Source organism: Echiichthys vipera (genome assembly GCF_963691815.1).
Source record: "Echiichthys vipera genome assembly, chromosome: 19".
NCBI lineage: Eukaryota > Metazoa > Chordata > Actinopteri > Perciformes > Trachinidae > Echiichthys > Echiichthys vipera.
In genome coordinates, this window is record NC_139844.1 from 8509604 (window position 1) to 8532231 (window position 22628).

Sequence of the window (22628 nt, forward strand, 5' to 3'; positions counted from 1 at the left end):
CCATACAAGATGCGTACTTGTAGATTTTGTTTTTTAATTTATTTTATTTTATTGTTTGCAGGGAGACTACATCTTCACATTTGTTTTGCATCGCGGTAATTTTATCCGATTACATAAGCAATGTATTTAATGTTTTTTACACTGAAGTTCTGCAGACACATTCCCCCTGCACATCATATCAGTGTACCGCCAGGTTTATTTTGACAATATGCCTTTATCTCTCTGGTCCTTTTAACACAGGTTTAACCAGCATTAATAGCGACTGCGTTCCTTTCAGCTGCTAGTGTGTGTGATGTCTTTACTGACGTACAGTGGTGGAAGAAGTACTCAGATCATTTAAAAGTAGAAATACTACTTTGTAAAATACTCAAATACAACTAAAATAATAGCATCAAAGTATACTAAAAAAGTACTCATTATGTAGATGGGTCCACTTTAGAATGATACACAGTTATTGATGCATTAATGTGTTTATCATTTTAATGTCGCAGCAGATAAAAGTAGAGCTAATTTTAATGAATTTACATACTGCTGGGTAGTTTAATCTGTGCTAATACCCAATAATGAATTGGTTGATTTATATTTTGTATTAATAATCTGAATCTATAAAAAAGAAATTACAAAAACAGCTTCCAGTTTGTACTAAAGTAGAAATATACAGTACAATAAAGTGCAAATTCTACTTAAATACAGTGTATGAATAAAACGTCAAATGTTCATTATGAGAAAGGTCAAATAAACACTCATGCATTATTTCTGTTAGCTAATTAACTACAATAACTTGACCTATTGTCACTTTGATCCGTACTGTATGTTACAGTAATTTACTCTTTTGTAAGTGTAGTCTGGTTACCTCACATTCAGCGATTTACATTAAACTGTTTTCTTAAAAAAAAAAAACTTTTCCACACCAGACATTTGTCATAACAGGAAAAGTGCAGGTCTTATTAATATTATTGTTGTTATTATAGTATTTAGGTGCTCTAGTGTGCACCCCTACACCTGAATGGAACGCAGCCATGGTTTAATGTTAAAGTTATGTTCTTTGTGAGAATAATCTGTTGGTTTTTGTTTTGTAAGTTCCACTTCACTTGTACAGAATTAAAACAATACTGACTGAAAATAACTTGTAGGTGTAGTTTGTTTTGTACTGGGGTTTCCCATAAGAGGGCAGCAGACTTCTGCTTTACAGAGGAAGTGACGCAAGACTCAGTCCTTATGCTGCCTTCCTGGCCTGTAGGAAACAAGAGTCTCTATGAGCGCTGTGCACTTTTCTTTTTTAAAAACTCTTCACATGCATACAGTTTACCTTTTATACATATAAAGTAAATGTTTGCACGAATTAACTTTTTTTTATGGACAGATTGCTTTGAAGCTTAATTACAAAAAAGGAAATGCTAAATTTTATGCAGGTTTGTCATGTATTGGTAATGCTTATATACTGTGCTTAAAGAACACAGTCTAGAGAAGTATTAAATTAATATAATGTTTAATTTAATACATTGCACACCTTTTCACCTGGACAGGTTTTCAGGCTCACAACCTCCCCGCATTTAATTTGTTGTATCCATAGTTTTTGATTGATTTAAGAGGAAATTTGACCACTCCTAAATGTCGGAGTTACACCTAAATGTAGTCAATATTTTGATATACATACATACATTATTACCTCTGCTTTTTCGCTTCGGTAATTCCTGCAATAATTTACAACGACGTGAAAGTTTTAATTGTAGAACTCAAATTTCCGAGCTGATGCGGGGACGTGAAGGCATCAGCAGCAGCAGCAGCACCCTGGACCCGGCTGATGAACAGGCACGTGCACGTTTACCTTATCTTTACTGTGATGTAGTTTGTGTTCAGAGACATTAAAGTTGAGTTTGTGAGTACGCAATAGCTCAGCGGCCTTTCAGTCTCTTTAACATTTAAATAAAGCCTTTAAACTAGTAACGTCCGAAGTTTATGTCGGTGTGTTACTTAACCTGACAGACGCGACACGAATCTTGCTGCTACCTTTGTTTTTTGTTACGTCAGTTCAGCTGGAACGGGAACAGACGTCAAACTGCATTTATCAACGAATTGAAATGTTCCGTGTTTGTTTGAACATCTAATATCTGTGTCAGGACCTGATTTATAGTTTAACTAAATTATTTAGAGCCACTCTTAAACTCTGCTGTTGCAGAATTCACAGAGAAGGACACTGCTAAAACATACTTTTAATGGTTATTTATTGTTATTATTTCACCGTTTACAACCGTGGTGTTAGCTAGCAGTTTGTGTAGATCAAATGTTTACTCGGTAAATGTATGATCTATAAACAGGTAAACACAAGTTATCCGTACAGGAAGGGTTTGTTAAAGTCACTAGTAGCTTATGGAGGACTAAGCATGACCTAAGTCTCAATAAATATACATATATGCAGAAATATTACAGGAATACATAAAGATATACAGAACTAATTAAATGCATGCACAAACAAATGGGACATCCTACTTCATTAACATATGGACACAGAAAGAAATACATGTAAGTGTATAAATAAATGTAAAGCATTTATTCATGCATTTATTTATGTATTTGTTAATTTCAGCAATTATTTATTAATTCTATTATTTATTTCCACATTTATTTATTCCTGTATGTATTTATTTATGTATCCAAACATTTATTTATTCATGTATTCCTGTATGTATGTATTAATGTATTTAAACATTTATTTATTCCTGTATTTATTTATTTATTCATGTATTCCTGTATGTATGTATTTAAACATTTATTCCTGTATTTATTTATTTATTCATGTATTCCTGTATGTATTTATTTAAACATGTATTTATTCCTGTATGTATTTATTTACTGAGACCTAAGTCATGTTTACCCCTCCACAGTAGCTGCCTCCAGCTCACTCTGAAAGAAGCTCTACACTGATGGACCAGCTGTAATTGACAATATAGTGGAGTTCATTAGCAGCGTTGCTTGATTGGAGTCACATTGGCTGCCTCCCTGTGGGCGCGCTGGGTCCCTTTTGTTATCATTCTTTTTTTTACTTCGTCTCAGGAGGGAGAATGGCCAGCCTGTGGAGATGCTACCAAGTGTTGATGTCCAAACGCCCCTGGACAGTGCAGATAGTGACTGCTGGTAGGAATAACCTTCTTATACGCTTAATATATATTAAACTACTGCAGGTTGATGCCCATTTCCAAAACACACGCAGAAGTGTTCTCTTCCTTCCTTTCTTTTATGTAAGATAAAGTAAAGTGTCACTAAGTTGGACCTAATGTTCCAACCGCTGGTCACACTTCATGACCTTTGCTCCAGTTCACCGTGTACCTCAGAATCAACAAAGAGAGGGCTTTGAACCGAGTGACCGCTGTTTCTTTCTTTTTTTGCACATTCCCAATCACTGTCAGCTTTGACACTGAGCAAGGAAACAGACATGAAACAAAGAACATGATCAATAATAGTGTAAAGTGTCTGTATTTAAATGTTTATCAGATGGCAGGACTTCCTAACCAGCATTAAATCAGAATCACTGGTAAAGATGCTATAATATTACAACTTTTCGTTTTCACATTTGGATAGTTAAAAGATAGATCAATGGTTAATAAAAATAACACATAGAAAAAAATATGTATTGTAATATTTATTGTAATGAGAATGGTAGTACAGTTTAATTACCACTAGATGGAGTCAGTTATCTTGTGCACATCATCCATCCCTTGTGAAAGAGGAAGTAAAACCTATAACACTTATTATTATTAATATTATTAGCAGTAGTAACTGTGTGGAAAGCAGCTAAATACATTAACTCAAGGACTGTATGTCAGTAGATTTCAATTTTCTGCTACTTTAAACTTTTAACTTTGTTTCATCACAAAGGGAAATATTGTACTTTTTATATATTTATTTCTTATAGTTGCTTTTTTACTTAGGATAAGCTCATATTGTGTGATGCAGAGCTAGGCTACTCATCTAATTAGAAGTATACAGAGTATCTAAAATTGGCTCCACGTTGATGAACTACAACATTAAAATGCATGTCCATGTAAAAAACAGAATAATATAATATTCTGCAATAATATAACACTTTGAAAGGAGCTGTTCTGCATAATGAGTACTTTTACATTTGATACTTCAGGTACATACTTCTTTTGAATTCATGATTTTTACATTAAATGGAGGGTTTTTAACATGACAATAATAAGTAAAAGAGAAAAAAATGCAACAAAAAAAACAACCCAATTTAAAAGAGATTGTATTTAAAAGGCAATAAAAACAAAGCAATAACATGAACTGTGGCAGATTAAAAAGGAGTTATGTAACCATTTTAACTGAAAGCCATGCTAAACACTATTAGACACTCATAGACTGTGGAGATTATTACAAACGTGTTGACATCAGAAATTCTAATAATGACGACTGGGCAGGTTTGATTTAATTTGATTCAAATCTGCTTTAAAAAACGCTGTCACTCCTCCTTGATACATGAGTGACTTTTAACAGATTTAAGTCCATGCTCATCATAAAAGCTTTGGATAATGCATCTTTAAGAAGACAATACCTGTTCATGTGTTTGTGAGGGTTCGTATTCATCACACAGCAAAGTGACGTGTCGATGATGCTGAGTGACAGACTGAAGCGTCTCCGAGTGCTTTACTGCTCATCGTCATGTCTGAGTCAAAGTGACAAAGTATTATTGCTCTCAAAGTGTCCCAATGACATTTTCGGTCCGGTGCGCGTGTGTGTGTGTGTGTGCGCTCGTTGTCACCCGAACTACCTTTTATTATTTCAACTGTGACATTTTAAGGTTATCTCTGGTTCAGGTCTATGTCATTACACCGTGCTGTCAATTTTAACGGTGGTATGTGGCGTTAATTGCATCTTTGTCCACCTGCTGAACGGGTGTCGGCACAAAGAAATCTTCACTAAACATAAAATTGACTTTAAGTTTTAACCAATTATTTTATCCACTTTAAAATTTTTACATTTGTACGTCATTTTAAGTGACAAACCCCCCAAAGGATTATCATCAACGCCGCAGCTCATCGATGTGTTTTTACAGCACATTTACTTTTTCTTTCACTCATCAAGCAGTAGCTGCTTTCAGCAAACGAGCTGTAAAACCCCAGCTGTGCATTAGAGATCATTTAAATGTACATTCACTGACATGGAGAAAACAGGTTTACGTAAACGATGGCTCAGTTTCATCAGATGTCCTAGTGAGCCATGACCATTATTATACAGTGGAGATCAAAATCAGAGAACAAAGTATTACTTCTCAATTTATTCTGTGTGTGGTTTTTTTACTGTTCAGAATTTGATAGAATAGCCATTGTGGCTAAACCACTGCTGTACTAGCATGTTGTTTTTATTTTAAATAACCAAGGCGCTTCAACGAAAACATTATTTTTTGAAAAAAACAGTGATCAAAATGAGAGAACAGTAACCATTGTGTCAGAAGAGAAGACTTCAACAATGTTTTCTTCTCTAGGATTCAAAACTGAACAGGAAGTGTAGAGGCCACAGCTTTGAATGACTTCAGCACATCTGCGCCCACAGGACATCACTAGTTTCTCACACTGCTCTGGTTTGATCTTGGGCCATTCTGAATCATTCTCTTCCACAGTTCTGTAATGTTTCCCATCAGACACAACTAAATTTAACTTTACCAATGCCGTTCATGGTTTGCTTGACAGCTACATGGCAGGCTGAATGCAAATGTTTATGTGAACCTCCTTCAGCAACATGCATTCCATTCACTGCAATTTACTCTTTATCAGTCTGCAATTTTGATGCAAGACAATGCCCCCTGTCACACTGCAAAACAGGTGAAGCTGTTCCTTGAAGCTAAGAATATTGAAACAATAATCACCATATCTTTCTCCTCCAGGAACTTTAGTGGGTGTCGGCGATGTCGTCTCCCAACAGATCATTGAGAGAAGAGGATTGGCTCATCACAATGTGCAGCGGACGGCCAAGATGATGAGCATTGGTTTTTTCTTTGTGGTAAGTGTAAAAAAAACCCAACATAAATCACCTTTTCATTATTGGTTGTCTAAAGAAAGCTCCCAGTCTTAGTCAGTTGATTTTAATAGTTAAATTATTACTGAAATAAAAGGATTCCGTTGTAAATGGAGCTAAATCAAAACGCTATAGACAAGAAGAATTTTCACCAATCAATCAGTTAAACAGTCAAGAATATAATAAGTCATGGGAGCAACCTGTGCAACCACAGGTGCCATTCATTGGAGCCCCTTATTGGAAAGTTTAAGCTCTAGCAAAGTGCGTATTAGCTGTGTGTCTGTGTCCATCTCTGTGTCTGCCTGGCATACTGTTGATCAACTGCTAGTTCAGCATCAAAAGCTACGTGACAGATGCCACTGTATCCATGAATGCCAGGCAAACACAAAACTAAAAACCTCACAAGTGGATGCAAGGGATACAGACAAATGCTTTGCAGACAGCTGCAGATTTGTACCGGTTATGCTGACCTGCAAGTGGCTCCAGGAAATTGGCTGCATGTGTCCACGGCAACATCGTGGCTGCACAACCGGTCCGCAGCTGTCCATGGAAAGTATGTTTGAACCTGGACGGGTGAACTGGGACTAAGCTGCCTGCCTGTCCCTTAACGGTTAATGAGAGTCAGATAAATCTATCCCTAATATATATATTTCCCAGTCTGGGATCATTCAAGTAATTCTATTATATTATATTCTATATATATATATACACACATACTGAGACGTTCATTGAAAAGAAGTTCCATTCAACAGCATCAAAGATCATATTTTTAGATCTGTAAGTGACTGTTTGTGACGTGCATGACGCTCCTATGTGCTTATGCATGTTCCACAGTGTTGCTTCATGCCTTTTGTACGTTTGTGAATTCACTTATTTCAAGTCCTTTGACAACCGCACCATCCGTCTTGACATCACCACAACGTAGGCAAAGTTTATTTATGTTTCCATAATCGTCTTATGTTCAGCTGCCTCGTCGTGTTAAATTATAGAGAGAAGATGTATAGACATTGGTCTTGAAAATAGGTCCTTAGTCGCGCTCAGGAGTCGTGTTTGGCATGTTTAAGACATGTTTGCTCGTTCGTGTGTGAAAGACACAACTGTCTCATAACTCATACATCATGCAGTTGTCTTCATCACATTATAGATTCTGTTAAATTGAATTAATCTGCAGTCTGATGTTCAAGGAGTGAAGCCAAGAACAGGAAACATTTCTTTAGTGAGTTGTGTAGTTGACTGGAATGTTTCTCAAACAATGTATTAAAATAAAAACATATACAGAAGAAAAGCAGCCTCATTAACCTCCAAAGCCCTAAAGTCCTGCAACTCTATGGAAAAAGTATAATCATGGCTAGAAGTACGGACATGTGCAGTATGACACAGTTATAAATCATGTCATAATTCATTAAATAAGAAAGGTAAAAAAAAAAAGGAAAAAATCCAATCTATATATAAAACATTTTGCCACCTGCCTACAAGTGTTACCAATATTTTGGGTGAAAATGAGGTATTGGCTATACGTTTTGGAATTCTTTACATTTTTACATCCTCTCTTGTCGTCTCCTGCAGCTCATTTTTATCACAACTGCTGATCACAGAGTTAATCCTTGCTTTCCAGTTACGTCGAAGAGCCCAAAATTAAATGTATTTTATAAATTCTTGTAATTGATGAAAGTTTATTTGTGGCGCAACTGTGAATGAAACATGTAGAATAAAGTGATTTTAAAGAAATGTCAAACTATTTTAAGCTTAGGTTATTTTTACTAACTACTTTTATTTTTACCGTAAAACATTTGTCTCACTTCAAGGGACGATAACTCCAGTTTTTACAGTTTCTGACTAATTTTGGTGATTAATAAAAAAGAAAACATGCTTTCAAACTGTGTTTAGTGGAGGTTCAGAGGGTTGAACGTAATTTTTTTTGTTTTTTTACAACAAAGGGTCCAGTAATCGGCAGTTGGTACAAAGTTTTGGACCGGCTGGTGGTTGGAGGAACTAAAAGTGCTGCCATGAAGAAAATGCTGGTTGACCAGGTGAGAAAAGTTGTTGTTTTCGTTGATGTTGCTGTTGTTGTTGCTGCAGTCTGACAGACGTCTGTTTGTCGTACAGTTGTTCGCTCTTCACTCCGCCCTCTGGTGTTTGTCTCGATCAACCTGCAGCAGAACAATTCAGATTAAACTAAAACGAGCGTTCAGAGCTTTCAACATCTGCCCTCTACTGAAATATTTACCGAAGCAAAGGGTCCGCTCCTTCGCTTGAATATTGATGTGGTCACACTGTACGCTGCTCCCTCTGCTTCGGTAATACAACTGAAGTGCCATTGAAAGATTTAAAGTTGGTCCCTGTGTGCGTCAGACCTGAATAACAGATATGTACGGAGCAGATTTTCACCTCACTGGAGCTTCATTTTTTATTCTTCATTCAGTAAAATGGTGAAATTCACTTCACAGTAAATATTAATTCCTCTTCAGTTCATGCACCTTGTCTTTTCTTCATCCTCTATTAGAGCCTTTAATATACAGAGGCTGTCGGCGCAAAACTGTCTTTTTTCTTTGACCTGATTCACAAACGCACCTTTTTTTTGCATTTGGTTTGTTAAATGCACAATAGACAAACAAAAGCCACTTGGGCTCACGGGGAGTTGTTGTTGTTGTTGTTGTTGTTGTTGTTGTTGTTGTTTAAATGTCAGTCAGCTTCTCCCAGTTAGGGTTCCTTCAGTGTCCATCATTTCTACCGCAGAGGTCTCCTCCTCTTTAAAACAAACAGACCTACTGACTAAACTGAACTACGTGGTTTCACATTAAAAATCGCTCTTTCTCCAGAGACTGTTTGACTTGTTGGCGGAGTTGCTGACGTATGCGCAGCATGTTTCTCTAATAACTTAATATCCAGACGTCCTATAACTAAATCAAGTCTGCCATAAAAAAAAAAAGGCTTAAAACTGTATAAAAAGTAAATAAAGTAAACCATGAGTCTAATGTGACCCATCAATTAACAGACTTTAACCCATGGAAGCAACTATTGAACTACCGCTAAAGGTGATTTTGTGTTTCACTTTGTTTTCTGTGTTTTTCTTTCTCTCGTTGTGTCTTCGTAGTTGTGTTTTGCTCCGTGTTTCCTGGGAGCTTTTCTCGGTATCTCCGGTGCTCTGAACGGTCTGACGGTGGAGCAGAACGTCACCAAGCTCAAGAGGGTGAGTTGGCTTTATTTCACACCAACATCGTTCCTCCCTCTTTATCAGCCTTCGATCCTTGCGGAGTTTCTGCAGCAGTCGGGTGGATCGGACACTTGATTCGTTACAGTATGTGATTGAAATTACACAGAATCATTTCCACTTGAGGTGAAAAGTTCAGTGTTTGACCTGATCTCTCATCTTTCATTCATGAATGTTGCATTAAAGGGAGAGCGAGGAGGAGAATTAAACACTGATTTAAGTCTTTACAAAACACATTGAAGATATTAAATTGGTACCAGACTCTTCTTATGTTCGCAAATGACTGGATTTACATTTAGTATTATAGCTAAGACTTGACACAAACAGGTTGGAGATCAGTTTGTTGTCTGTATGAACAGATTCAGGGTAAATGAGCAAACACAGAGAGGAAGTTTCGTTTTCATGGTCTGTACAGTACATGACCTCCAACACTCACCTCTCATTATTATTAGAAACTATTTCCTGTGATGGAGGAAAAGACGAGAGAGGGGGGGCTGTGAAAATAGCTGGAGTGACTCATACCTTCATATATATATATATGTGTGTGTGTGTTTGAGTGTGTGTTTGTATGCCAGGTCATTTTGTGCCAGCTGCTCAAACGTCTGTCACCGCCTTGCTTACCCAATGTGCTGCTGGTCACCATCAATTATTTACAAAAGGAGGCGCGCGCACCTGAAAGGCCAACCTGGTAAATGTCAGAAAGGACAGAAAACAAATGACAAATGTGCTCATTACAACGAGTCCGCCTGGCACGCAGGAAATGTGAGATGAAAATGAATGGAGCCACCCACCAAACAAACAGCCGCTCTGATTGTTAAAAGTCTAACACGGGTGCTGTCGAGACTTTTTACGTGTTACTTACCTGCACGTTTCAGTTTTTACCTGCGATCGAACAACAACCTGCAGAAATATAATTAAGTTCAGTGTGTTTGCAAGCTGATACAAAATCAAGTGTATTTAAAGATGTCACAACGAATACTAAAATTGGTACTATACATGATTTTTCTTTGTTCTGATATTGTCCCACAACGCACACAGCAAATAGAGGAGTGCACCCACAGATATATACGTAGATGCAGCATTGCCCGCTGGAACAATGTGTCAACATGGCAGCCATCTTGGAACAGGGGAGCCCCTTCTCATAATGCATGGATGTCTATGGAAGCAGCACATCTATCTGATATATAATTCATAATTCATCTTGAATTCATCTGATTTTTCAAGCGGTTTGTTTTGTTACAAATGTCAGACATGTATTTATGATACAGGATACTTCTTTGAGTAAAAAATGCAGGTATTCATACCAAACTACCTGCCTACCTACACCCTAATCTACTTTAAATGGGTGAATTATGTAAGATTTCGCCCCCCAGTACAGTCATGGCTGGATTACTGAACGGGCCTACAATACAAAATGAACACAAAGAGACAACAAATGACTATAGGGATGCAAAACAACCACAGAGATGCTAAATTACTGAAAATAGACACAAAATCACCACATAGAGACAAAAATGACAACAAATACACACAAAATGATAAAAAATAGATGTAAAATGACTACAGAAAGAAACAAGACGATGACAGAGAATTGTGAAATGACTAAAATAATGCAAAACCACCTCAAAAAGATGCAAAATGACTAAAAATAGATGTAAAACCACCACAAAAAGATGCAAATTGACTCAAAGTAGATGCAAAACAATTACAAAGACATACAAAATAACTAAAAATGGAAGTAAAATGACCACAAAGAAAACTAAATATAGCACACTGAAGTGCATTCACTTCTTCAGTTTATAACCAGCGTCTCCTGGAGGAGCTGAGAAAGGTCCCATCGTCTCCAGAGCGTGAGAGGAAAGACTTTGACGTGTCTCTGACGCAGCGATCAGCAGAGGTTATTTAACCTCAGGTGGTAAAGTAGCTTGTTTGGACATAATTAGAAAAACGTTTCACCCTGAAAGAAAGAAAAGACTGAAACTGGAACATTGGCTCGTTGTTTTTTGAGGTGACCTTTAAGTGGATGACAGGGGATTTTTGTGTGGAAAGAGTGTGTGTTTGTTTGTGTATAAACAACACACACACTTCATATTAATGTAGAGTCAAAAAGTCTTCTGCCACCCTTTGTTTCATCATTTAGCAAAAACTTCTAACATACATTTTCAGTTATTTCAGTACATTTACCAAACATTGGGTTTATTTTATTACAATAATATCATGTGTTGATTTAGGAAACTACGTTTACTCAAGTACATTGACTTGGAAGCTTTATTATCTAATTTAGAAAAAATACTCCAGTAAAATGTTTTGTTCATGCATCAAGACTGACACACTGTATTTTCCATTTAGATTTGATTTATTTAAGCTTATGTTTTTTTTACCATGTTGGAAAATAAATAAATGAATAAGCTTTTAAACCTCCTTAAACCTCGGAGAAAAAAAAGGTTTAATATTTTTGCATATCTGAAGTATTTGAAACGGCTGGGATGAGGATCAGCACCTCTAAATCTGAGGCCATGGCTCTCAGCAGGAAACCGGTGGATTGCTTACCCCAGGTAGGGAATGAGTCCTTACCCCAAGTGAAGGAGTTCAAGTTCCTCTGGATCATGTTCACGAGTGAGGGGACTATGGAGCGTGAGTTTGGCCGGAGAATCGGAGCAGCGGGGGCGGTGTTGCAGTCGAAAGGCAAAGCTCTCGATCTACCGGTCAATCTTCGTACCTACCCTCACCTATGGTCATGAAAGCTGGGTCATGACCGAAAGAACGAGGTTGCAGGTACAAGCAGCCGAAATGTGTTTTCTCAGGAGGGTGGCTGGAGTCTCCCTTAGAGAGAGGGTGAGAAGTTCAGCCATCCGTGAGGAACTCGGAGTAGAGCCGCTGCTCCTTTGGGTTGAAAGGAGCCAGTTGAGGTGGTTCAGGATCATCTGGTAAGGATGAACCCTGGGCGCCTCTCTAGTGAGGTGTTCCAGGCACGTCCAGCTGGGAGGAGGCCTCAGGGAAGACCCAGGACCAGGTGGAGAGATTATATCTCCACACTTGCCTGGGAACGCCTCAGGATCCCCCAGTTAGAGATGGTTAATGTGGCCCGGGAAAGGGAAGTTTGGGGTCCCCCGCTAAAGCTGCTGCCCCCGCGACCCGACCCCGGATAAGCGGTTGAAGATGAGATGAGAAGATGAGATGAAGTATTTGGGATGTAAGAAATGTATCACAAACATATTTTCTTGTTTTCTCAAAAATGTCATTTACTTTTCTGTCCCTTGTAGTGGACATCAGGTCAATCTTTACATTTCACATTTTATTAAATTAATTACAATTTAGTTAGAACGTATGCTTTTACGTAGTTATGCAGTGTTTATTTGTGTGCACAAGTAAAATAATCCGTCTCACTCGGTACTTTGTTTCCCCAGTTATGGGAAATGGCTTGAAAATGAGAAGTACAGTGAAGAAAATAAGTATTTGAACACTCTGCTATTTTGCAAGTTCTCCCACTTAGAAATCATGGAGGGGTCTGAAATGTTCATGGTAGGTCCATGTCCACTGTGTGAGAGATAATCTTAAAAAAAAATCCAGAAATCACAATCTATGATTTTTTAACAATTTATTTGTGTGATACAGCTGAAAATAAGTATTTGAACACCTGTCTATCAGCTAGAATTTTGACCTTCAAAGACCTGTTAGTCCGCCTTTAAAAGTCCTCCTCCACTCCACTGTATTATCCTGAATCAGATGCACCTGTGTGAGGTCGTTAGCTGCATAAAGACACCTGTCCACCCCATACAATCAGTAAGACCCAAACATTCAGCATGGCTAAGAGCAAAGAGCTGTCCAAAGACACCAGAGACAAAATTGTACAACTCCACAAGGCTGGAAAGGGCTTGGCCAAGCAGCTTGGTGAAAAAAGGTCCACTGTTGGAGCAATCATTAGAAAATGGAAGAAGCTAAACATGACGGTCAATCTCAATCGGAGTGGAGCCCCATGCAAGATATCGTCTTGTGGGGTCTCAATGATGCTAAGAAAGGTGAGGAATCAGCCCAGAACTACACAGCAGGACTTGGTCAATGACCTGAAAAGAGCTGGGACCACCGTTTCCATGGTCACTGTTGGTAATACACTAAGACGTCATGGTTTGAAATCATGCATGGCACGGAAGGTTCCCCTGCTTAAACCAGCACATGTTAAGGCCCGTCTTAAGTTTGCCAATGACCATTTGGATGATCCAGAGGAGTCATGGGAGAAAGTTTTGTGGTCAGATGAGACCAAAATGGACCTTTTTGGTCATAATTCCACTAAGCGTGTTTGGAGGAAGAAGAATGATGCGTTCCATCCCAAGAACACCGTCCCTACTGTGAAGCATGGGGGTGGTAGCATCATGCTTTGGGGGTGTTTTTCTGCTCATGGGACAGGACGACTGTACTGTATTAAGGAGAGGATGACTGCAGCCATGTATTGTGAGATTTTGGGGAACAACCTCTTTCCCTCAGTCAGATCATTGAAGATGAGTCGTGGCTGGATCTTCCAACATGACAATGACCCAAAGCACACAGCCAGGAAAACCAAGGAGTGGCTTCGTAAGAAGCATATCAAGGTTCTGGAGTGGCCTAGCCAGTCTCCAGACCTAAATCCAATTGATAATCTTTGGAGGGAGCTGAAACTCCGTGTTTCTCAGCGACAGCCCAGAAACCTGACTGATCTAGAGAAGATCTGTGTGGAGGAGTGGGCCAAAATCCCTCCTGCAGTCTGTACAAACCTGGTGAAGAACTACAGGAAACGTTTGACCTCTGTAATTGCAAACAAAGGCTACTCTACCAAATATTAACGTTGGTGTTCAAATACTTATTTTCAGCTGTATCACACGAATAAATTGTTAGAAAATCATAGATTGTGATTTCTGGGTTTTTCTTTTTAGATTATCTCTCACACAGTGGACATGGACCTACCATGAAAATTTCAGACCCCTCCATGATTTCTAAGTGGGAGAACTTGCAAAATAGCAGAGTGTTCAAATACTTATTTTCTTCACTGTATGTGCCACTGTCCCCCACACAGGACATAAAATGTGTATTATGAAAGGATTGTGCTGGACACACACTTCTAAAATGTTAATACAATATAGTTTAGATACAGTATAGTTTAGTTAAATAAAACAACAACTTCCCTATGAAACATGGTGTATTCTTCTTACTACGCCTTACTTACTACGACATGTTAAACTGTTTAAATATTCTGTTGGTTATTTTGTGTTTTTTTACTGGCAAAAAATAACAAAAATTTGGTCCGGTTATTTTATTATTCTTGTTTGTTTGTTTCTTTTCTTTAAATTATTTCTGTTTCTGTTGTTATTCCTTTCACATGTTCTAAATAAAAACTAAACTAAAACTATCTTAATAAATGGAAAAAAACCAATGCACTAGTGTATCCTCAGCATGAATGTTCAAGGAAAATAAAGATCTTCCGTATTCAAAATGACTAGAGCACACTGAGTCTGCGGGGGGTTGATAGAGGTGTCGATCATTACCAATAACTCAACAATGACTTGGCCGTCTGCTGGTACTTTCGGCTCTAAAACTTCCATCCTGCATCGTTTTGGAATGAGACTCTCCACCAACTGGAGTTTCAACACATCACCATTTCTCACGTCACCCCACACCGGCAGTCTGAACTGTTCAGGGAGGCAAAATGTTGGAGGGCTGAACCTGAGTACAAGGCTGGAAGTTTCTTTAAAGATGTTTAATATCAAAACAAACTCAACCATCAGAAACTTCAGAGCCGGGATGTGCGTCTTTTATCCCACGAGGCACTAAACCAAGAGCTTCAGCTTCAACGGTTTAACTCTTTTGTTCAGTGTCCTTCATACACACATGCTCAGAAGACTTGGTATCTTATCTTACAATAAAGAAGTACAAAGTAGCAGCCATTGACATAATTAAACATTAAACATTTAAAAATGTGAACTGCCAAACAAACAAAATCTGATTTAAGCAATTAATCCAAATTTAACTACTTTAAATGTTGGAATACTTGGCTAACCTGATACGTGGCTAACACTGATTAGCTCTGGGCAGTACAGTGAAGGCATTAAAACGTACTGCTCCAAATAACACCAAACCTCTGCAGTAGCATGAGAAGAGCCCTGACACATAAAACGAAGCATCATTGGTTTTCTTCGTTTTGGATTGCATTTGGTAATCAACTTGAATGGACTTTACTATGAGAGGAGCCGGTACAGGGGCCAGTAGGTATGTCCTTAAAACACTCTTTTAACAAACTCTGGGTTCACTAACTACGTTGTTGGTGCTTTGTTTTCTGTGTAGGTACTCTTCTCATGCTACTGCAGAGGTTTGGTGTTATTTTGAGCAGTTTTAGTGAAAAAGCCGCTTTAATGCCTTCACTGTACCACCTGAGCTAATCAGTGTTAGCCACATCCGTCTGTTAGCGACCCTCACGAATTTCTCTGTTAATAGTTATTACCTGAAAACAAACTGTCTCGATGGCTTATTTGATGAGTGTAAGTGCTGAAAAAAGACCATGGAATGATTTTGCACCGGAAATTACACTTTGAGAGCTACTTTTAGCTTTAGTGTGTTTTGTGAAAGCAGCCCCTGGTTTAAAAGTGACTCATCGTGATGCTGACATAATCATTTGAAACTTTCTTCACAGGACTACACAGATGCCCTGATTTCAAATTACTACGTAAGTTTTTTTTCCCTGCATGATTCACCATTACATTGATGTAAATGTCTCTCTGTTTTGTTAAAATGAACCAAATATATTTTTCATGTTACCTCGTATAGTAAGAGTGTAACAGTGTTTTCTGTTTGTTTCAGCTTTGGCCCCCGGTCCAGATCGCCAATTTCTACTTCATTCCACTCCACCACAGGTAAAAAGAGTTTATGGTTTAAGCCTAAATAGTTTTGAAAAGTCTTTTTTTTTTTTTATCTGAAAACCAGTTTTACTCCGTGTCTAGACCATAAACACCACGTCATGGGACACTATTACTTCCTTCTGGTCCGAGCGTTTCAAAGCGTCGAGCAGCAAAGGCACACACAAAGTTTCTGTGCACTGTGCCGTTTTCCTCTCACACTAAACAATGTTCCCACTCATCATCAGTGTGGGAAATTAAGGGGAGTAAAACACGTTATCGAGAGGCAAAAACTGCCCCCAAAGCCGCCATCATTTAATATTTATATATATTTCACTTCTTTTAATTTCTATTTCAACCTCCAACAAACACAAACACTGCAGTTACATGAATGAATGCATTAATGACTGCAGTTACTCAAATCTAAAAGTAGTTCAAACTTTCAATAAAACACTGTGACATTGTTTCGCTCTCTTAATGTCATAAGAAGTATAATTATTAATAAACACGTAAAATGTCCTCCCTGCAGGTTGGCTGTCGTCCAGATTGTTGCTGTTGCCTGGAACTCCTACCTGACCTGGAAGGCCAATAAGATGTGAACAATAAGTCCGGCACGTCTTGATCATGATGATGATGATGATGACGACGATGGTTTTACACTCGTTGGTAGTGTGTGTGTAACATTCTCATTTAACTTACTTCTTCTTCTGATATTTCCAAAGTGTAAAACTGTGACTCACTCACTCATAAAGGTTGAGAGAAAGTGCTTGTCTTCTCTGAATGACAAATTCACACTTGAGAGTCAAATCTTGCGTTTGCACAAATGTCTGTGGAAGTTTATTTATGTAAATGGGATTTGGCAATGGTGTAGACATACACAGGCGCACACACACACACACACACACACACACACAATGGTTACGAAGGAAACTTTTCTAATCCATGTAATGTTTCTTAATCACTTGAAATAATGTGTTCCAGATTAATAACACCATGTTGTGATGGAGATTCTCTGCATAATGTTCATTTTCATCTCATTCGTCTCTTTTATCAGAGATTTGTAATAATGTTTTGTAATTTACATATTGGGTTTATTATTTTTCATGCACTCAACATATTCTCATTAAACGCTGTGAAACGGTGACGGTGACGGTTAAGTTTAAGCTGCAAATAACTTGGTTCGGATTAGGAAAAAGGTTGTGGTTTGAATGAGTTCTTCCAGGACATGAACACCGGTCCCCCGGGTTGAAGTCCTGTATTTTTGGACCCATCCACCACCCTGACCCTCCTCCCTACACAGATTCTAGCGCTGTTATATGACGTCACCTGATTTCCTTCTTTGCTCCGGGCATTATTTCTACAGTAATTAATAAAAAAAAGATTACATACAAGTTACAGTGCTCTACTTTTCATAGGCGTATGTGCCAACAGAGAATGAGAACATCCTGATGTACTACCACTACCAAAAAAAAGGCCCATCAGCTGCAATGCATCCTGGTCTATTGAGAGTTCTGTGGGTGAAGCATCAGGATAAATGTCTGGAAAGATGAGCTTGTTCTGTTCGTGACAACAATACCTGATGTTTAAAGAATAGGCTGACATTTTTTTTTTTAAAAACGCACTTATTCACTTTCTTGCAGAGAGTTAGATGATACCTTGTGGTTCTCTACGGTGAATATAAGGCTGCGGCCGATAAGCTTACCTTAGCACAAAGACTGGAAACGAGTTGAAACAGCTGGCGTGGCTCTGTCTGGTTTAGATGTGTCACAATTTCACTTGTAAATCGAAATTAACTTTCAATTTGAATTATTGAAAATAATATTCCAATATTTCATGACCTTAAAATTTAAAGAATCATGGATTTGGAGACACCCCTAATCCAAAGGTAATAAAAGCTCTCTAATTAATACGTTATATCTTGTTTGTTTAATTGTACAGAATCCAAAGCTGCCTTTCCGTCCTTAACATATTCTTCTGTCGGGCACCTAGTTTTTATCGTCTGGAAGCTTTTGTAAACTTTTTGCGGATTGAAAGAGCTGGGCTATTTCTTGACCACCTGGAGTCTCTGCTTACCTGGAAAGGGTGCTAGGCCAAGAAATAGCCTGTAAACCAATCTATGGATTAAAATAGTAAGTTAAGTTAAAATAAAGTGTTAATGTGTGGGATTTAGAGGTGCTGTTGTGTTGCCTTTGCACAGAGCCAGGCGAGCTGTTTCCACCCACTTCCAGTCTTTGTGCTAAGCTAAACTAAACCGGCTGCTGGATCTCCCTTCTTAATATTTACCGCACAGACTTGAGAGTGGTATCAATCTTGTTGTCTAACTCTCAACAGGAAATCAAGTGTATTTCTCCAAGATGTTGAACTATTACTTTAAACGCTCGATGTCACTGAATTACTTTCTGTTAAACTTTGTAATTGTAGCTCCTAAACAATAACATACTGTAGACTGGGGGACTGAATGTTGCATTGACAATCGCTGTGTAAATGTTTTCTTCATTATTCAATGTACATGGAATCTTTATGCTCAAAATGTGCACATTTTTCAATAACAAAGGTCGTCTCTGGCATATATGCTAATAAAGTTTTACATGAGGTGATGTCAATGGTGTGTTTGACCTCGCTAAGTTTTGCAGCCAACTTATATTTGGCTGTGTGGGGTTTGTTTGGAGGCTGCTGAGCTGGGCTGTCAACCAACTTAACTACACACCTTTTTTTTCCTCCACTCAGACACATTTGGGCTATATCTGTGAAAGGCAATCGGGAAACGTCTGACGAATCCATTGAATATACGCCAAATAACCCCCCCAGAAAGCTGGAATCCATTTTTGATTCAGCACCAAAGCTCGCTGTGTTTTAAAACTGAAACCGAGGTAATTAAATAAAGATATAGAATATGGTCTTGTTGGCACTCAAGACCATGTCGTTACAGCTAGAGTGAATGAGAAAAGTGTCCAGTGTCTTGACTGGTGCTGTATAATCTTACCATGTGGCTTTCTGGCCGGTTAATTGTCTAGTGTGGAATGATTTAGAGCCAAAATCTGTCAACACTTGAGAAACTCATCAACATTAACTTTCAATCACTGTGTGTTGCATGTCACAGGTTGAGTTGAAGGCTCTAAAGAGGACGTTCAGCACCATGGACAGCTCCCACATTCATTCACACCAACTTTAAAGGGATTTTTCATCTTTTTCTTCAGTGTTTCGGAAAATGTTCTGAATGGATGTTTGCTTGGAAATGATAACGATCTGACCTTGCAGCACAGGCCGGCTGGTTAAATGAGAATGATCTTTATTATCATTGAACTCAAGTGCTGTGAAGTTCCACATGGCTTCTCCTAATGTAGACAAAAGAGAAAATACGCAAAAGTGAGCAGCTGCATCAAAGGCACTGTCGTTAGAGCTTAATTTGCCACTTTAATTTCACCTAATTAAAGTAAAAAAAATGCCTTATGTTGATTGAGAGAGTATTTATTACAGATCCGCATGTCACAAGCCGCAGTTTCATAACATTTGCAAAAACAGATTTAATAGTTTAAGGCTTTAGGTTCAATTCATATTCAAAATGGCTTCACATCACACAAAACAACCATGAAAATGTTAGAAAAGAGTTATTTGGCAACAGAAAAACATTCAACTGATCCCTTAAAACCATAAGAACTTAAACTTTCTCAAGGAATCCCCTACTTAAGAGATCCCCTCCTCAAGGTCCCCCCTTGTCCTCCTCGTGCACCTCATTGCAGGAAATAAACCTATAAAATAAAATGCACCCATTTATTTGCCGTCGATCACAGCATCCCCCAGCTGTCCCTCAGGAATATATTGCCTTGTCGTCTCGATAGTTGTCCAGTTTCCAAACCGGTCTCTGTGCTCGCATTGACGTCAAAGGAGCAGCCTGGATGTATAAAAACCCTCCGTCCTCTCCAGTCGCCGCTCACAGGGACTTTTCAGACTCTGACCAACAAAGTTCAGCGGCAGCATCTGGACAAATTAAAGTGAGTACTGCAGAATATTTACCCTTTTTTTTTCTCCTCTTTTGGAGGAATTTGTGCAAGTGGGATGATAGATAACAGAGTAGGTAGATCACATTTGCACTTCTGTTCATCACATTAAATCCAACTAATGCTCGTGACAGATTTGTGTCATTTTTGTGCAACTTAAATCTTCTAAAAGGTTTAGAAATTTGCTTCAGCAAGTGCCTGTGCGATCGAGCCCATGTATAAGATAACGCCATTACACTAGGCCTTTGTTAAATGAACCAGATCTATAGATAGGAACAGTCTCTGGTTGACTTTATTTTCGGTTATTCATGCTTGATAGGCAAATCATAAAACCACAAAGACTGGTCTGAGGAACTGCTAAAGTATGCCACCAAAACGGTGTTTATTGTGAGTTTGATTGTGTGATGAACTGCCTGTTTGTCATCTTAATAAATACCTCTGTTCACAGGACATGAAGCCAGTCCCCCTGCTCCTGCTCTTCTCCTCGGTCCTCCTGTCATCTCACCTCCGCCCCGCCGCCGGCAGACCGCGCATCCTCCCCGGCTGGCTGGATGGCAGCGGTCGCCTCCAGACGCAGCAACTGAAAGAAGTGCTCCTCAGAGCGGCCGCCGAGGACAGCACCGCCTCAGATCTGCTGAGCGACGGCATCCTGAGGTTTCTCCACAAAAGAAACCTGGACCCTCTGTACCTGCTCCCATCAGAAGAGGAGAGCGAGGAGGAGGCGGTGAGGGCGGCGGTGGAGCTGTTGAAACGGAGCGAAGAGCCGCCGCTGTCCATCGACCTCACCTTCCACCTGCTGAGGAATATGATCCAGATGGCCAAGATGGAGAACCAGAGGGAGCAGGCTCAACTCAACCGCCAAGTCCTGGACGAGGTCGGGAAGTAAACCTCTCTCTATATATTTTTTCTTCAAATGCCTCATTAAAACAGCCCGACCGCTGTCTAAGCATTCAAGACCTCTGACATTAGTTGTTGTTTGTGCGCCTGCCTTCCTCTCCACAGCGTTTTACGCACAGATGGTGCCAATTTACGCATCCGCCAGTAACATGTCAATTATAAAGTATTATTTAAAGACTTTGTTGGGAAAAATGGAAACGGACTTCTCTCAGACCTCCTTACCCCTCCACCGCCCACTGGCCTCAGCCCCCCCATCACCCCACACACACCCACACCCACACCCACACACTGATCTCTGCACTGGACTTTTGGAAAGGAACCCGTTGGTGTCGTTTCAGTTTATTTGTCTTAATGATCAAACGTTTTGATGCTTGACATGAAAGAAACTAGCGCTGAGCTAAATATTTATTATAAATTACATAATTTTAATGATAATAATGATGATGATGATGATAATAACTTCCTTTACTTGTGCATTATGGGTGTTTGGCTTGTAACCACCACACAACTGAAATGGTGAAACTTTCTAATATGTAAGAAACATCTTCCTTAAATGAGTAAATCTTAAGATGTGATGTGAGTGGGGTTCACACACATTTCTCCACATTTCCCACATAGTGTAGTGGTAAATAAAAACACTATATGGTGAAGAAACACCAAAATAAAGGTTTTTCTCTGTATAACCTACTTTAGGATGATCCTTCAAATGGACATGAATCATTACACTACAATGATGGTAAGCTTTTTTTAATAACCTCTACTTACTTTGATTGGTTCATGTAAACTACAGTATTAAATGGGTAATTAAAGTGCCATGGTTTTGTGCTGCAACACAATAATAAAGGGTTTCTTTATGGAATCAAAAATAGTTTTCTGGTATTGTGCACAAGGGGCCAAATTAAAGTGGCATTTAGTCAGTTTGTCTCTTTGTTTTAAATACACTGATCAGACTTGATTTAATGGCAACTGTATCTAAGGTGGAAGGAAACTTAAAACACTTCCTGTTGATTTGTTTTCCATCCCCGACCCTTCAACCTCTTTTCTGTCCCTTTTTATTTTGAGCGGGAGCACTATCACCTGTACTGTATCACCTGTAGCATGCTAACCTACAAAACAAAAAGAAGAAAAACAGCTTTATTTGACCATAAACCTTTTATGTCTGACACAGATCATATTGTTTTAGCAAAAGTAGAAAAAGCTTTTTTGCCATTTATATTTTGTAATAAAAAAGTTTGAAGTAAAAACACATTTTTGGTTCTGTTATTGTGCTGATTATAAATGTCTATTAATTGAAATGCAACTTTTAGTGACTTCTAAAGTGGTTCGGATATTCATGTCATCCAGATGAGGATGACGAGGATGAGCCTGCCGACCTTTTTTCAAGCATGATGGAAGTTAACGTCCAAGCTGTTATAACAGATTAAGAGAGAAGAAACAAACACAGAAGTTGAAATGACCTCTGAGTTCTTTGTTTCTCTGACTGATTCAAAAGTGTGTGTGTTTGTGTGCGTGCGTGCGTGCGTGCGTGTGTGCGTGCGTGTGTGTGAGAGAGATTTCATTTCATCTCCCTCGCTGCTTTTACACATACCATTACATTTCACTGTGCAGATGCAGAGCAGTGACAAACGCCTGATTATAATTTTA

General features: G+C 38.8%; 2 protein-coding genes across 2 annotated transcripts; both read left to right on the forward strand.

Annotated features, from left to right (window-relative positions):
* Positions 1 to 3057: 3057 nt before the first annotated feature.
* mpv17 (mitochondrial inner membrane protein MPV17) lies at positions 3058 to 16688 on the forward strand (the record flags this gene model as incomplete). The annotated part of the gene is made up of 7 exons (XM_083933837.1): positions 3058 to 3135; positions 5888 to 6003; positions 7956 to 8048; positions 9113 to 9208; positions 15888 to 15920; positions 16028 to 16107; positions 16619 to 16688. Exons 1-7 carry the CDS (start codon positions 3063 to 3065, stop codon positions 16686 to 16688), a joined length of 561 nt encoding a protein of 186 aa, XP_083789963.1. The 5' UTR covers positions 3058 to 3062.
* A 3850-nt stretch (positions 16689 to 20538) lies between these two features.
* uts1 (urotensin 1) lies at positions 20539 to 20973 on the forward strand (the record flags this gene model as incomplete). Its single annotated transcript, XM_083933838.1, has 1 exon — positions 20539 to 20973. One exon carries the CDS (start codon positions 20539 to 20541, stop codon positions 20971 to 20973), a length of 435 nt encoding a protein of 144 aa, XP_083789964.1.
* Between the last annotated feature and the right edge of the window lie 1655 nt (positions 20974 to 22628).